We start from the raw sequence: 17305 nt of genomic DNA, 5'->3' as shown, positions 1-17305 counted from the left end.
ACTTTTACTTCACTACATTTTTTCAATGATTTCAATACTTCTACTCCGATTTTTTTTTTTTGTGCTGCATAGTTACTCGTTACTATTATAAAAATGACCACTGCCAGAACAGTAGATGGCAGGTTTCATGAAGCTCAAAACATGTGTATTATCAGCGCATACAAAAATAAATGCTACTGTATGTATAAATAAAAGCTGCATTTGAAATAATAAAAAACAATATGATGTTCAAACTTTTGACTTCTTTCTTTAATAACTACATAAGACAGTACTTGTACTTTTACTTTCAGTACTTGAGTAGCAATGTTTTTTTCAAAACTACTGGTACTTTTACTTTCAGTACTTGGGTAGCAAAATATTTAAAAAAACTACTTGCAATACTTAAGTACAAAAAATGTTGAATTCTTTAGTACTTTTACTCAAGTCACTTTTTGATCGAGCACTTCCATTTCTACTCAAGTCACTTTTTGATCGAGCACTTGTACTTTTACTCAAGTATGGGTTTCGAGTACTTTATACAACTCTGTATATGATTGTGCATCTTGGCCACCCCTCCTTCCCTCCTCTTTTCCCTTTTGGGACATGGGGTACTTACCTATATTTAATTTACACAGCATTGGGATATCTACATGGTATACACAGACGGGGAATATCACATCCCCAGAATATCTCCGCGTTCACATCGAATAAGAACATGATCACTGATATGTAAACACTGGGATCTTTACCTACTCTCATTACTATTAAAAGTTGCCCTCTGTTTAAAACAATCTACTTCTATACTTTGTTTAGATACTGATTATAAACGGTCTACATTTTACCGTATTATAATCGTCGAGCTGACCTCACATGAGTCTCCTACAAGCCCACAAAGACCCCCCTCGTTATGCTCTAAGGAATTCTTAACGTGTGTTATATCACACAACATACAGGTACGTATGCTGTATAACATACCTGATGGTCAGTGTTGGGGGTAACTAGTTACAAAGTAACTGATTACAGTAACTACATTACTTTTTTTTGGTAACTAAGTAAAGTAACTAGTTACAATGCTAATATTGGTAACTACACTACTTTACTAGGCTATAGGAGGTAACTGCACTACTTTACTAGGCTATAGGAGGTAACTACACTACTTTACTAGGCTATAGGAGGTAACTACACTACTTTACTAGGCTATAGGAATGCGCTTTCCTGCGTTACCCAAGCCGTGCGATACAATCGTTATTTCAAAGAATAGAGAGGGATGAAGTTTATGACTTTTTGTTGAACTTTATGTTTTATTCTGTTTTTTCAGGTTTTGTTCTCATGATTCCCAAAGCCTGTGTTTATACAATAAACTCTATGCAGAAAGAGTGTCATGTATCATCTTCTACACGGTCAATGAAGAAAGAGTAAAGTAAAGTAATAAGTAGTGAAGTTACTTTTCAAATGCAGTAACTAGTAAAGTAATCTCATTACAATTTACAGAAGTAACTAGTAACTAGTTACATTTTTTGAGTAACTACCCCAACACTGCTGATGGTACATCATAATTTACGGCCTGGATCCCCACATGCAGACACAGTGTGACCGTCCCACTAGACCCCTATAGCTTCTCCTTATCTAGGAATGAACAACTATTAAATGGTAGTTGATTTTCATGTGTACACCCATATTGGTAATATGTAATGTAAATCACTGTTCCCTGTTCATGTTTATGTATATGAATGTCTTTTTCTTTTCTTTGTGTATCACATTCAATGGTTCTAAAACATATTTATTTGCTATACAGAATATATTGAAAGCCTTAGTAACAGCTCCGGATGAAGCTTTCTCAAGTAAAGCGAAACATGTCGAGCTAATGCTAACCAAATATGGTGAATCTATGATGAAACATCATTTGACCCGGCTGGACAGCACCTTGTTTATTCGGGTATCCATCCACGGGCATTCCTTGATGTGAAGCATCATTTGTATTGTTATACATTTCATTCTGTATGTTAATTGTGACTTTACTAACTGTGAACTGTATTTACATTACATTAGGGACCTGTATAGGCCCTCTCTTTTAGAATGTAGTACATCTTCCCCCCTTTTTTTTTTTTTTCTGTTGCGTTTTTATCGGTGAATTCAAATAAAGAGTAATTTTATTGATCCCATGTGCCCGATATCCTTATTTTCCCAATCCTTCCAATTTAATAATTTCTAGAGGATAGGGGCACTGATTGTATTACTGTTCACATGCCCTGAATGCTGCTGTCTGAAGGCATGTTCTTCTAATAAATTAAAATATAAAAGATGGGGTTGCGTTGAGTAAATAGATACCAAACAAAGTGTTAAAATTGCACACACCCGTGAAAACACAAAAAAATATGATATCGTGCTTTACATGTATTTAAATTCTTTTTATTTATTTCACACAGACCTTTTTTTTTTTTAACATTTTTTAATTTTTTTTACTTTATTGCTAAAACAGCTAAATCATGAGGATGAATGACATACTATAAAAGGACTGGAGATAAATAGATAAAAAAAATAAATAAATACATGATTGTTAGGAGAATCATTAAATCTACAAAACCCTATGAGACATGATTGGTTAATGTTCAAAAAAAAAAACACTAAAAATAAATGTATGAATTGAAAAATCTCATTAGTGCAAAGAAGTGATGAAAAACTACTTATGAATAAAATATCTTACAAATAAAGGTAAATCTATACTTACGTATAAAGATAATTAAAAATATTAATGCTAGACAAATATAAAAATATAAACTGGAGAAGAGACAATAATTCTATTATGAAAATTTGGAAAAAGTGGAGTCCTAAAAACATAGCACTACATAGGATTTTAGTGCATCACATCATTTTTCTAGAATACAACAAAATCTAAAATCTATAACTTTTAATCATATGTAGCACCCTCACTGTTGCTAGTGAAGGTAAATCTAGTTTGGCTGCCCTGTAGGCAGAGGAACATGACCTAATGGTGTTTTAGGAGACTGTGTAGTGCTTCAATGGCTTTAGTTCTGTTAACTCACCCTGTCTTCTATAGATATTTCCAGAACATAGTGGATGGAAGGACAGAGGCTGCAGCTAACCTCTAGGGAGGCAGGCCCAGAAGATGACAGCCCATAAATACTCCAGGGTCTAGCTGTTTGGAGGAGACAACTGCCCCTGGTGCAGAAGAATAAGAGAGCAAGAGAGAGAGAGAGAAGTGGAAAGCTTCATGTCTTCACTCAGCACAGTCTCAGCTAGGCTTAGCTAAAGACTCCAAGACAAACCAGGATTAGCCTGCCGAGCAGAGAGGCCAGTGCATCAGCTTTCTGGATTTAGGAAACTACTTAGGGCTCTTTCACACAGGCGTTCAGTTTTTTTTTGCACGATCAGGTCCTTTTTTTTTTTTTGAAACGGACACGGATGACACTTGTGTCATCCGGTCCGTCTGTCCGTTTTTCATCCCATCCGTTTGCGGATGAAAAACGGACATCATGTATCTCTATGTAAATATGGATGTCAGCGGATGACACCACTCACATCAGTTTTTGCGTCCGTTCCGTTTTTTGAACGGAAGAAAAAATAGGTTTCTCTTCCGTTCCAAAAAACTGAACTGAACGGAAAGGACGAAAAACGGATGTCAGCGGATGATCATCCGCTGACATCCGTATTTACATAGAGATACATTATGTCCGTTTTTCATCCGCAAACGGATGGGATGAAAAACGGACATACGGAACGCCCGTGTGAAAGAGCCCATAAAGTGGTTCTAAAAGCTGAATGTTTTTAACTTCATGCATTCTATGCCAATGAGAAGAAAGAAAAGTGGAGAGGGGGCCAAGCCACAGCTCTATGTGTCTTATAGATGCATAGAGCAGCGGCTTGAGAGTGAACAGCTGGCTTCTGTTGGACAAACCGACATACACACAGGCTGAATGTCAGCCGTTTATTTGGCTCGTGTGTACCCCCTTATGAGGCTTTGGTACCAGAAGCAAAGTAAATGTGTCTCCTTATGAGGCTTTGGTGAAAGAAGTAAAGTAAAGGTGTATGCATGCAGTGTGTCTTTGGTTGAAAATAGGATGGGCTTCTGCCCACTCACCAATCCAAAAGACACCAGGCTTGTGGGAATGGTTACATAGTTACATAGTTAGTGAGGTTGAAAAAAGACATCAGTCCATCCAGTTCAACCTATGATGTGTGTGTGTGTTTGCTTTTAACCGTACATTGTATACCCCTGTATGTTGTGGTCTTTAAGGTGTCCATCCAATAGTTTTTTGAAACTATCGATGCTCCCTGCTGATACGACTGCTTGTGGAAGAGAATTCCACATCCTTACCGCTCTTACAGTGAAGAACCCCTTACGCACTTTAAGGTTAAACCGCCTTTCCTCTAGTTTTAGTGAGTGGCCACGTGTCTTGTTGTATCTCCTCTCTCTGAATAGTTTGTTCCTTATGGTGGGAAGGTCCTATAGCAGACTCCTGCATATGCTGTGAACAGGATGAAGGGGGTGCTCGACCACACACCTTGCACAAAGTGATTCAGCCAGATCCATGTTGCAAATGATGATAGTGACCTCCGGACTGTCACTCAGCTGACTAGACCTGCTGATGGCTCATGCAGCTCTGCACTCTTACCGAAGGCTCCCCTTGCTGCCTAGGCCGCAGCATTTCTCCAGCCGTCCGGGTCACTGCTTCCAGGGGAAGGCAGAGGTCCCAAGAGGGCAATGCTGTCCCCACACAAGCTTTATATTGCCTCTCCCAGCATTCTGTTCTCCTTCTTCAGCTGGCTGGTACTTGTAGTCCATAGCAGTCCGATTTCAGTGTACACCTGGCTCTTCTGACTACATGTCCCAACAGTCTTTGCTCCACTCTCACTCCTATTTGTTCTGCCCTCAAAATGTGATAACATAGAGTCCAGGCTGAACACTAGAGTGAAAAACCATGGTGTAGCGGGTGCTACAGAGTGTCCCCTGATAGTGCAGGCAATTTTAGCTGACTCCTGGCTACAATAAAATCACAATTTTCATGATAAAATCACATACAGTTTTTCAGTTGAAAAAAAATCATGTTTCTTTCCAGGTATAAACTTCTACATAAGATCATTATTATGCATACTGATATTTAAATGTTTTGCTGACCAAAGGTAATTCTGGCATACACATATTCTAACCCAATGGTGAAGGAAATAAGTACAGTACTGGGAAATATTTGGATGTACAAAAAGGGATTAGCCACACTGGCAATTACTTTTTCTAAATAAACAATGACAGAAATAATACCAGGGGAAAATTAGGAGTGAGAAGGGTTATGCACAATAGAGGTCATAATAAATATTAACACCACTATGGCTATATGAACTGTATGATTAAATGCATAAAATATATATACAGTATTTGTGATCTTTATTTAATGGAACATCTATGGAAAGAGCTAAAACCCACAGTTGGGGAAGAAGGGAATAAGAGGAAAATAGGAAAGCATAAGAGGGAAAATTTGCCAATAAGGAAACCCTTTCTGGTAAAACTCCCAATGGGGTGATATCTCCTCACTCTGGAAAGATCTCCTCTTACTGGCTGCTGTCGTTCTGGGACCGGAAATGAAGGGACATCCGACAGATAGCAAAAAAGCTGACAAGAATCTCAAATATTCACTATGCTATCTAAAAATTTTGGCTCTGCACTTTAACTATTGATGTATATAGTCTAGGTGATTTTTCAAATAGGGGTGCATTCTTCTAAATACAGCTTAAAGTATTATTAAATAATATGCAAAATGAGAATCAATTAATCTGTTGAAATGCTCACAGTAATCACATTTCCTAAGCAGTCCACAGACTGGTAAAAATAATGAATTGGCTTTTAAAAGTTGCAAACAAAACCAATGGTGATGTTGCTGCCGTATTTTGTGGCATCAGAATTAATCGGCAGAAAGACACCCTATTACCCAACCTTATTCATTTGTCAACCTCTCTACACTTGTGGTCAACAGACTGGTAAACCTTTCAGATATGTTTCAACCATTCGAAAATGTTATCATAGAAAGAATGGTGGGAGAGCAGGAGAGCACCTGAATGGACCCAGGATTGGTTTAACAAACTAGGGATTAGGGAGTGATATGGGAGGGAGCAGAAGGCCTTGAGTAAGTGGTCAGACCTTTGTTGAAGTTCCAGGGCCTATACATTGGTGGGCTTTCCCCTTCAGGACTGCCAGGCTGTTGAAGAACCCTAAAAGAAGGCACACTGAGAGTTGGCATTACCTATTCCAGGAGGAAGCGACTGGGTCTCTTTATTCCCATGGTGCACGGTGACCTATACTTAGGGAACAAGAAGTAAGCATACAGACTGACTTAGTCAGGGGACTGGTGGTGGTTGAGAGAAGGTGGTCCCATCCCTATGGCAGTGGTGACAGATCCACTCTCTTGACCATATGCCTGAAACCTGATGTATTTGGGTTGCGTTTGTGGCCAGGAAATATGATTTAAAATACGTATAATTACTTTTAAAAATACATTTTAATCTAATGTTAAATATTTCCCTTGAGTTCAGCTCTAATTAGTTTAGGGATTTATTTATTCTCAGAATGTTTTGAAAACATATATTCTTTAGAGACACTTTATGGGTATTACAGTTTATAAATATATTTTCTTTAATGGAAAGAATCTAAAGTCATGCCAGACCTCGATGATGCCTGTGAAAAATACTTTTGATTCTATGTTAGGAATCAGTAGCTGGGAGACCAGATATAAGTGGCTACACCAGGTAAACTGGGACCAGACCATGTATGTATATATCTATAAAGTGAGATTTGTTTACAGTGAAGCAAAAGACAATCACACACCAGCAAGCAATAAACATAAGAATGCATGAGAGTCAAAACTAAATGACAAAATGCCTAACCAGCAACCTAACAATATACACTATATATGCAAGATGAGATACACACAGGGCAGAGGAAAAATGGAGGAGCAGGGAGTAAGGTAGCAGGGTACTGGGTACAGGGCAGGAACAAGAGCAAGGTCAAGAATAAATGGCAGCAGAGTCCGGTGGTGGCAGCAGCACGGCAACCAGAGTATAGGGCAGAAGCAGCCAAAACACTGAGGCGCCATGCGCTAGTGGGAGAAGCATTATATGTCCTGCTAGCAGCTGAGACCATTTGGAACTGATTACTGGGCCTCTAGGAGACACCTCCTGGTGGACACTAGATCTGCAGCAACCAGCCCAGAGCACCACAGTGACACCAGCAGGCAAACGCGGTCTTAACATTCTATTCGATTGTGAAAAATCAATATCAACAGTGAGTGGATGTTTGAAAAAAATATTTAATAATAATAACAATAATAATAATAATAATAATAATATTGTTAGGACAATAGTTCTGGTAGTAAAGAGGATGTGGGATTGTTTACATCTTTCCGATTGAACCTACCATGCCAAGCCATACGGATATATAAACAGGGAACAGTTTTAGTGCTTCTAGAATGCCTTAGGATTGTGGGAGGAAATTATTGGAGGAAAATACATATAAATAATTGGAGAATAGACAAACTCCATAAAATGTGTGTCCCAGGAGGAAATTAGACTTAGTATCTTGGGTCTAACCACTAAGGTATCATACTGCAACAGTATGTTGTGTTTTACTTCCTCCTTTACTTCCTATCTACTAGAGCACAACATTTTTACTGATACTATGGATTGTTTTGCAGTAGAATCAGTGACATAACAAGAGCCATAGCAGCTAGGGGGCCTGGGGGTGGGAGGGGGGCACATTAGGCTATTGAGGCAAATTAAACTGCATCCCCACTCCCCACTCACAGCTGACCTCAGGAACACAGAATGACTCTTCAAGATCATCCTAACATCTGTGCAGTATGGAGCTTTTGTTTAGCTGTATTTATTTATCGCCATCAAAAATTCTGTTTCAGCCCCTATGCAGCACTGAAATTCTTACTGTATACCTAAAACAGCCCACTTGAAGAACAGGATTTTTCTGGCACTTTCTGTTTAAAAGTTTAAATCAGTATTTTTTGTTAAAAAATTACTTAGAACGCCCAAATGGTATACACTTTTTTTTTTAGCAGAGACGCTAGGGAATAAAATGGTGATCGTTGCAATTTTTAATGTCACACGATATTTGTGCAGCAGTTTTGCAAACACAATTTTTTTGGAAAAGATACACTTTAATAAAAAGAAGAAAAAAAACACAATATATACCGCAATTTATGCTTTAAAATTGTGCACGTTTGTGAAATAGCGACAAACTACGGTACTTAAAAATCTCCATAGGCGATGCTTTAAATGCCTTTACAGGTAACCTGTAAAGTTACAGAGAAGGTCTAGAACTAGAATTATTGCTCTCGTTCTAACATTCTCGGCGATACCTCACATGTGTGGTACGAATATATGTTTACGCGTTTATTTTTTAGAAAACATTTTCTTATATAATTAATTTTTTATTTTTATGCTGTCCCTTTAATTTTAATTTTTTTTTTATCACTTTTATTCCTATTACAAGGAATGTAAACATCCCTTATATTAGAAACAAGGATGACAGGTTCTCTTTATAGAGAGATCTGGGGTCAAAAAGACCCCATATCTCTTGTTTACCTTTAACCACTTGCCGACCGCCCACAGTATATTTACTGTGGCAGTCAGCCCCTCCTGGGCAAAGTGACATAGTACTACGTCGCTTGCCCTAAAGCCTTCAGGGGGCGAGCGCGCGCCGCCGGAGGCGTGCTCCTACCCCCGCTCGTTCCCCTGCATCCCCGGGCGTTTGACCGGCGGACCCGATGTCCGCCGGTCACTAGCGATCTCCCGGTGGAGAGGGAGAAAGGCAGGCGGCTGATGTAAACAAAGCCGCCTGTCATTCTCCCTGGTGTAACTGCAGAGATCATACGATCCTGCTATGTAGGATCGTATGTCTCTGTGGTTACATCAAAAGCCACACAGCTTTACAGTTAGAAACACGCCCCTAGGGACACACAACTCCTTGATCACTAATGAAATTAACCCCTTCCCTGCCAGTGTCATTTTTACAGTAACAGTGCATATGTACAGTATAGCACTGATTATTGTAGTAATGTCACTGGTACCCCCAAAAGTTTTAAAAATGTCAGTCAGGGGTCCGATTTGTCCGCCGCAGAGTCGCAGTCCTGCAAAAAAAATCGCAGATCGCCGCCATTGCTCGTTAAAAAACCAATAAAAATAACATAAATCTTTCCCTTAGTTAGAAAACGCAATAACTTTTGCGCAAACCAATCAAAATAGGCTTATTGCGATTTTTTTACCAAAAATATGTAGCAAAAAACAAATTGGCCTAAAATGTGAAAACATTTTGATTTTTACATTTTTTTGGGGGGGAATTTCATATAAAAAATGTGAAAAATATTTTTATTTTTTCAAAATTTTTGCTCTTTTTTTTGTTTATAGTGCAAAAAGTAAAAATTGCACAGGTGATCAAATAGCACCAAAAGAAAGCTCTGTTTGTGGGAAAAAAAGGACATCAATTTCATTTGGGTACAGCGTCGCACGACTGCGCAATTGTCCGTTAAAGTCACGCAGTGCGAATCGCAAAATAGGCTCTGGTCTTTGAGCAGCCAAATCCTCCGGGCTTAAGTGGTTAAAAGCAACAGATAACAAAAAAAAAACATTTGATCTTTTGCTTTAAAAAAAAAATTAGTTTACTGGATCGGAAGTCATAATGTCGCTCCGGTCCTCCAAGGCCATGGAGTTGATCAAAGAAGATCTACTCATTGATCGCCTCTTGGGCGAACCAGGGGGAACAGTAAGTCCACTCCTACTGCTTCAGAAAGCGTTCTAGTTGCTTATGAGCCGATCAGAACACTTTCATGAGAAAGCCAGCTGCTGGCTGTAAAAAACAATACGGGTTATGGTTGATATCTTCAGCCATAATCCCGGTAAACCAATTCAAAGCAGCAATCTATATATATGTATTGCGAACTTAAAGTGGTTAAGACTTAAAGCAGAACTGAAGTTAATCTGTAAAAAACAGCGAGCATGCAGGCTATTATTGCAGAAGAGACATGCAATGTCTCGCCTGCAAAAAAATGGCCCTATCTGCCTGGTTGCTGTCTTCTGTAAATTGAATGTCTTGTGTTCATTGAGAAAAATGCGAGGCATTCTGTGAATGTTGCACGTGCTGAGAGGGAAACCCCCTGTGAGTACCATGCAGCAGGATGGCTGCTTAGTATGGGACCTGGAAGACCAGGAATTAAAAAATAAAACCATAGATTGATCTTTTTGGTTGATGCTAACCTTATTGTGCTAATACTTTGGTTCTGATTCAGATTCATAATGGTGTTGGCTACTACTGGTGCAGAAATAATGGCACCCAAAATTACGTCTCCTGAAAAATAGTACTGTTTGCATTAAGTCTGGGTTTACACTTGTGCGATCATAGATATTGCATGTGATTCGCACCGCATTGCTATGCAGATCACATGCAATGTCTGTGCAATGCAAATTCAGTCATACAAACTGTATGACTGAAATCACATTGCATTCGCACCAAAATGGTGCAGGACCCTTTTTTTGGTCTCCACTGGAATCGGATCCCATGGGTGTTCACACCTATGCGATCCGATTTCTGCACCATTTGACAGTTCGTACTGCGATCTGCGAACCAATCTGGGGGTGTCATTAACTTTACATTGACTCCCCCAGCGTTTTGCAGATGTCAGTGTGAACCAGTGTGCGATTCAGGTGCAATGCGGCAACTGGCACTATATCACAGGGTTTCCCTCATCGCACCAGTGTGAACCGGGACTAAGATAAAATACTAATCTGTCAATTAGTACATGCTAACAGTGGCTTAAACCCTTTGTGTTTGCCATCCATATTGCACATATGTCCCATGCTTATAGTTTTACTGACAACTGCCCTGGCAGACTAGCGATTAGTTATATAGCAGGGAGCGAAATACAGCTGTTTGACTTTGCAGACTTGTCTTCTGCTGTCCCAGATTGTCTTTGCATCCCCCTAGTGCTGGGCTTGGATCCACAACCAGACTGTTTTATTCCTACTCTGCTAAACATTCTGGGAACACTACATTGAGAAAAGAAACAACATTGGGGTGACTACCTTGCCACAGTAGCCCACGCTTACAATAGCATGTTGAATGACTCTACCGCATACTCTCTTTACCGGTTGATGTTCAGGAGGGAGGCCTGTTTGCCTGTGGAACTAGCTTTTGGAACGTCCCTGGATCACACTTCTCAGGTCTGTTATCTAGGATATGTTGATAGACTTCGAAGAAATTTTAAAACTGTCTATGAGAGAGCCAAGGGAGCATCCACTGCTAGAGAACAAAGAAACGAAAGGATCTTTGATCTCAAAGTGGAGACTTGCAACCAGGAGACCGGGTGCTGTTACCCAATTTGGGAGTGCAAGGAAAACACAAATTGTCCGATCGATGGCGTTCTCAACCATACATTGTCTGTAAACCGCTACCTAGTATTCCTTGTGTACTAAATTAGTTAATCAAAGCTTTCTCCAAGAGACTAACGTACGACACTCTGGGAGAAAGCTTTGATTAATTAATTCTACAGCTCAATGCTCTAATCAAATGTCAGCTTCTACCTAAACCTTTTGTAAAGGATGACCCAGTTCCACCCCCTGACACTTCTGGGTGGGTCACTAATCTATTACTGGCCTGTCATCAAAATTATTTAACTTTATCTGATTACCTGTATAGTTTACTATTGGGGAATTCATCTATTAGCCAGTTGTTTATTACTGTAGATTCTGGTTAGCATATTTATTTTTTGCAGATCTTTAGTGTGTAAATTAACAAATATTTTGGTGGGACTGTATCCTGTCTTTGGGGACCAAAGACTTTCAAGTGGGAGGGGGTTGTAGCAGGGAGTAGACTACAGTTATATGACTTTGCAGACTTGTCTTCTGCCATCCCAGACTGTCTTTGTATACCCCTAGGGCTGGGCTTGGATTACTTGCATCACACTTCTGAGCCTAGAGGAGAGCATTTTGGGAACTGTAGTCTTCTGAGCAGACATCACTAAACTGCAGAACTGTCCATGAACTACACCTCCCAGAAAGCCATCTGCTCCAGGGGAGAATTATGGGAGAGACTATAAAGTGATCTGCCGAAGAGGCCTATGCTCTCTTGCTTCTCGGGTTTCATCGAGTGAACACCCTCTCCCCGCTGTGTGAGTGGACTGCGGCTTACTACGCGGTGCACAGCCTTCTGCAGCTCCAGCCTCAGTGGGTCAAACGTTGCATGCTACACAAGGGGCGCCCCCAGCAGCATCGCTGAAAGCATTGAAGTCAGATGACTCGCTGATTCAGCAGACTAATTGCCATTTTAGCCCGCCTCCAGTAAGAAGAAGCCACTTGGATCGTTCGTCAAGAAGTTCACAAAGTTCCTAGGACTGGTGAGAGGGCACCTGTCCAACATCCAGCCGCCACCCACTATCATATCACTTTGAACACTGTATACAGACACATTATATCAGGATTGCTGAAAGTCTTGCTATTAGTCAGCACTAATAGCTTGCCTTGACTGTTCATCAATGTGCCACACTTAGGAATCCTTACTCTTTGAGCTCCAACTGCCTGTGAAGATCATTGCAAGACCTTGCATCCTGAACATTGCTGCCTCATTGCTCTTAAAGGGAACACGTCACTAATACCTATATTACCTCATCCCTAATTAGGATAAAGGTATTATAGGCCCTGCCTGGGGTACCCCCATTAGTATTAGTGATATTTAAAGCATTTAATAGCTCTTTTCTTTTAGGAACCTATTCATTCAGAGTCTGTTATTGTGTACATTGATATCATTTGACTGGCATTTCTGATATAATTGTCTTGAGAACTATTTCAACCTAGTCTTGGCAGTTTATCCAGGACTCGGCTGACCAATACCTTTTGAGTCTCTTCTCTTGATCAAGTATATTTGAGAGAGCTGAGGTCATTTACATTGTGTCAGTGTGTTATTTTAATCTGTACACAACATTTCTGAACCTAGAGTGTCAGAAAGGTTGGAAAGTTCACAGGTCAAGGCTGCACAGAGGAACATGCAATTTCAAGCAACCCCCAACGGGGCAGTGCTACAGTTACATATTTACATAGCTGGGAAGGTTAAATAAAGACAATAGACCATCCAGTTCAACCTATGTTGGTGTGTGTGTGTGTGTGTGTCCGTGTAGATAAATATTGCCCATATCTAATGGGATATTGATCTTTCTGAGTTTGGATTTTATGCAGAAGTTAATCATTTACCTGTATTTGCAATTTTTGTATGAAACTAAAGCTGAAGAACTACTTTAAAGCTTGTATTTTAGTAACAGAATGAAGTCAGGAAATGGCTTACGTAAGAAAGAGGAAGTGTCTTCATGTCCTAACCGACCACAGATGTACAGACTTATACAATGTTTTAGTAAGCAATATTATTTGCCAGAATCTAAAGTTAGATTTCTGGTAAGGTGAACACATAGATGGGGAGGTACCTTAGGGGGTAAATGCATCCACCCATAAGAAGGGAATTATGTCCCTATCATGTGATATCCTATAGTGTTTATTATCATATCCTGTATTGTGTCGTTGTTATGAACTCTATAAAATGGAGGAAACATGGAAATAAAAGTTGAGTGTTATACTGACTTTGATTGTAATGTAAGCTGTCTGTGTATAGCACTCCACACGCAGTCTCTGAGAATGCTGAGTTGAGGTAAGAGTTAAACTAGAATTTATTTCTATAGGGTATAATAAGGTAGAGACGAGAGGGGTATTGAAATAAGACCCTAACAATATCCCTGTTTATCATGTTCGATAAAATGCACGTCCAAAAGTCTTTTGAAACTATCAATACTTGTTGTTGACACCAATGATTGTGGAAGAGAGTTTCACATCCTCACGTCGCTGACAGTGAAAAAACCCCCTAAGCAGCTTAAGGGTAAAGCACTTCTCTTCCAATCTCATTGTGTGGCCCCGTGTCCTCTTACACACCCTGAGACTGAAGAGTTTCCTACCTACACAGGGATTATCATTGAGATATTTGTATATCACTATCATATGACCTCTCAAGCATCTCTTCTCCAGGGAGAATAAATTTAGCACTTGTAGTCATTCCTTGTTTTTGAGGTCCTCCAGCCCCCTTAATCATTTTGTTGCCCTTCTCTGAACTCTCTCCATCTCCAGCACATCCTTTCTGAGGATTGGTGACCAGAACTGGACAGCATACTCCAGATGTGGCTGAACCAGAGTTTTATAAAGTGGTAGAATCATAATTTTATCTCTGGAGTAAATCCCTTTTTTAATGCATGCTAATATTCTGTTGGCTTTGCTTGCCGCAGTTTCACATTGCATGCCATTACTAAGTCTGTCATCAACTAGGACCCCCAGATCCTTCTCTATTCTGGAATCCCACAGAGCTTCTCCACCTAGTAAGTAATCTGCATTTATATTTTTACCCATCAAGTGCATTACTTTACATTTTTCAATGTTAAATCTCATTTTCCATCTAGTTGCCCACTCCGTTAATTTATTGAGGTCTTCTTATACGTTTTCTACATCTTGCTGTGATGTTATTGCCCTGCTTTTTTTTGTGTCATTGGCAAACACTGAGATTGAGCTATTTATCTCTTCCTCTATATCATTTATAATTACATTAAACAGAATTGGTCCCAGGACAGAGACTTGGGGTACCCCACTTACCACTCTAGACCATTCTGAGCACACATTATTTAACACCACCCTTTGGATGCACCCCTGTAACCAGTTTTCTATCCAAGAGCAAACCTTTGGATCATGCCTACAGACCTCAGTTTATAGATTAAGCATTTGTGGGGGACTGTATCAAATGCTTTTGCAAAATCCAGAAACACCAGCATTTTAGCATTGTTCCAAATCACATGGCAAATATCAATGACACGGTCATCACTTTGCTTTGTTTATAAACAGCTGTCACTTTTTTTCTATTTGTAAGCCTATAATAGGAGATCTGAGTAGAACATTTAGTTAACATTGTACGAAATAAAGTCTTGTATGTCCTTGTGAAAATGATTTGGGTGGGAAATTTAGTTAGAGACTTATTGTCAAGGTAATCAGTACATATTTTTGCTGCTAAATTTGGTCTTGTCTTCCAGGCACTAATTGTCTCTTGTCATGAAAAGGTTAAACATGCTTGATGCAAAAGAATAGGAGTAAAGGATAGGAAGATCTATCCTTCCCTTGCTGTTGTTCTGAAATGTCTTTATTTTTATGTGTAATAGCTATTTTTTATTATTATATTGATTCTAATTAGACCTCAACTCTTCTTTTATTCTTACAGACATAAAACTTTACAAAGTCTCCATGGAAGATCCTAAGGGCAGTAATAACTCATTGGTAACTGAGTTTGTTCTAATTGGTTTTTCTAATAGACCTGACCTGAAGATATTTTTATTTACGATGTTCCTTATTGTTTATGTAACTTCTATTTTGGGAAATACTGGTATAATACTTATTGTATTTAATAATACCCGTTTTCATACTCCTATGTACTTTTTCATTAGCAACCTCTCCTTCATAGACCTTGTATACTCATCAAACATTGCTCCAAAGATGCTTGCTGGTCTACTTTTTGGTCAAAAAACGATCTCCTACATTGGCTGTGCAATACAGCTTTTCTTTTTCTGTGCTCTTGGAAGTACTGAATGTATGCTATTTGCAATTATGGCTTTTGACCGATATGTAGCAATCTGTAACCCATTAGGCTATAACTTGGTAATGCAGCAGAAGATGTGTCTGCAGCTGGTATGTGGAGCTTTTATAGCCGGTTTGCTGCATTCTGTGATTGAGACATGCCTCACCTTTCGTCTGTCTTTTTGTGTCTCTAATGTTCTTCATCATTTTGCTTGTGATTTTCCTCCACTATTAAGCATTTCTTGCAGCGACACTACTATTAATGAAATTGTTTTGTTCATTTTGTCTTCTTCACTCACCATGCCTTCTGTTCTGGTCATTCTTGGGTCTTATATTTCTATTTTATTAGCCATTTTAAAAATAATTGGGAGAGAAGGAAGGCAAAAAGCTTTCTCTACCTGTGCCTCACATATTACAGCAGTGACTTTACTTTACACCACTGTCCTTTATGTGTATCTTAGTCCCAAATCCTCAGCTTCCAGGGATAATGTAAATATAGCTACTGTATTTTATACAGTGGTACTGCCCATGCTAAATCCAATGATTTATAGCATGAGGAACCAAGATATTAAAAGTGTCCTAAAAGCAACATTACTAGGGAAATGTTGCAGAATATCACGTAGGATGTAAGCATGGACAGTTATCTTGTGTCCTTCCCTCCTACCACTGTCAACTGGCTACTCTTAGTATCACACACAAAAAAATCAGATGTTCATGCAAGACAATTCAAGGCTGGTAGTGAAGGTGATGACTATAGTTTGCCCACTCTGTAGATCAACTATAACCAAAAACTACTGATGAGCGAAGCGGATGGAATTTTCTTCAATCCAAATTTGGCAAACTTTTTTAAAAAAATTCAGAATTTAAATGTGCCATCAAATGCATTTGAGACATGTGAGAACAAATTTTGATTGTCACTTTTGGCTCGTTCACACTTGTGCAGAGGTGTTTTTCTGGCCTTAATGTTGGTGCAGAAAATTGCTGTGTGGAAATCTGCAGAATGTCTGCAATGTATACAGACTGCAAAAGACGTTTCCATGGCCCGTCAGTTTAACTGTTCTAAACTAGTGTAACGCTCCGGCGTTTATTTGTGTGGTGTGGATTTGCAGCTGCGGAAGTTACACTCAGTAGTCATGTAGAGATGTGTTGAACTACCATATCCAACTCTCAAGACTCATCATTGTGCATCAGCCTGTCTCAGCAAGCACATACACAAACACAGACACTCATTAAAGATGTTCCTGGAGTGATATATGTGAAAGTATAGAGGTGATACTGAGGGGACAGGCGTGGATAGTGATAGCAATGGTAAGAGGTAACAGATGGTGATAGTAAGCACTTAGGATAGCAATCATGTACAGGTAACAGGTGGTAGTGAAGAGCAGATGAAGTGTACAGGAGATGCTAGGCTAGTGCAGTGACAAGATGGTAATAGGCTCAAGAGCTTGCAATCTAAGTAGCGGTGCAGATGTTAGATGTAACAGTATAGTTCTTAGAGTAGCAATAGTCTTTAGTAAGCAGAGTAGTAGTGAAAGTAGATTAGGAAGGTATTCCCCTGTGGGGTACTTATCACTGGTAGGTTTGTAAGGAGAGGGTTCCGGCGGTGAGGTAATGATCTTGTAGCGAGATACAAGATGTTGTAGCAAGTCTTCGGTCAATCCAGGTATTA

The 17305-nt window shown here is 39.4% G+C and overlaps 1 protein-coding gene across 1 annotated transcript in view; it reads left to right on the top strand.

The window, feature by feature from the left end:
* LOC309554544 (olfactory receptor 5AR1-like) overlaps positions 1-16266 on the top strand; it is a gene marked incomplete at both ends in the record, with an annotated part of 53378 nt that extends 37112 nt beyond the window's left edge. The window contains one exon of the mRNA XM_082256284.1: positions 15284-16266. Coding sequence (XP_082112410.1) covers positions 15284-16266 — 983 coding nt within the window. The remainder of the gene's footprint in view (positions 1-15283) is intronic.
* Between the last annotated feature and the right edge of the window lie 1039 nt (positions 16267-17305).

The sequence above is a fragment of the Pelophylax lessonae genome, assembly GCF_965119305.1.
Source record: "Pelophylax lessonae genome assembly, chromosome: 4".
Classification (NCBI taxonomy): domain Eukaryota; kingdom Metazoa; phylum Chordata; class Amphibia; order Anura; family Ranidae; genus Pelophylax; species Pelophylax lessonae.
The sequence above is the reverse complement of the archived record's forward strand: the minus strand, read 5'-3'. Positions and strand labels throughout refer to the sequence as shown.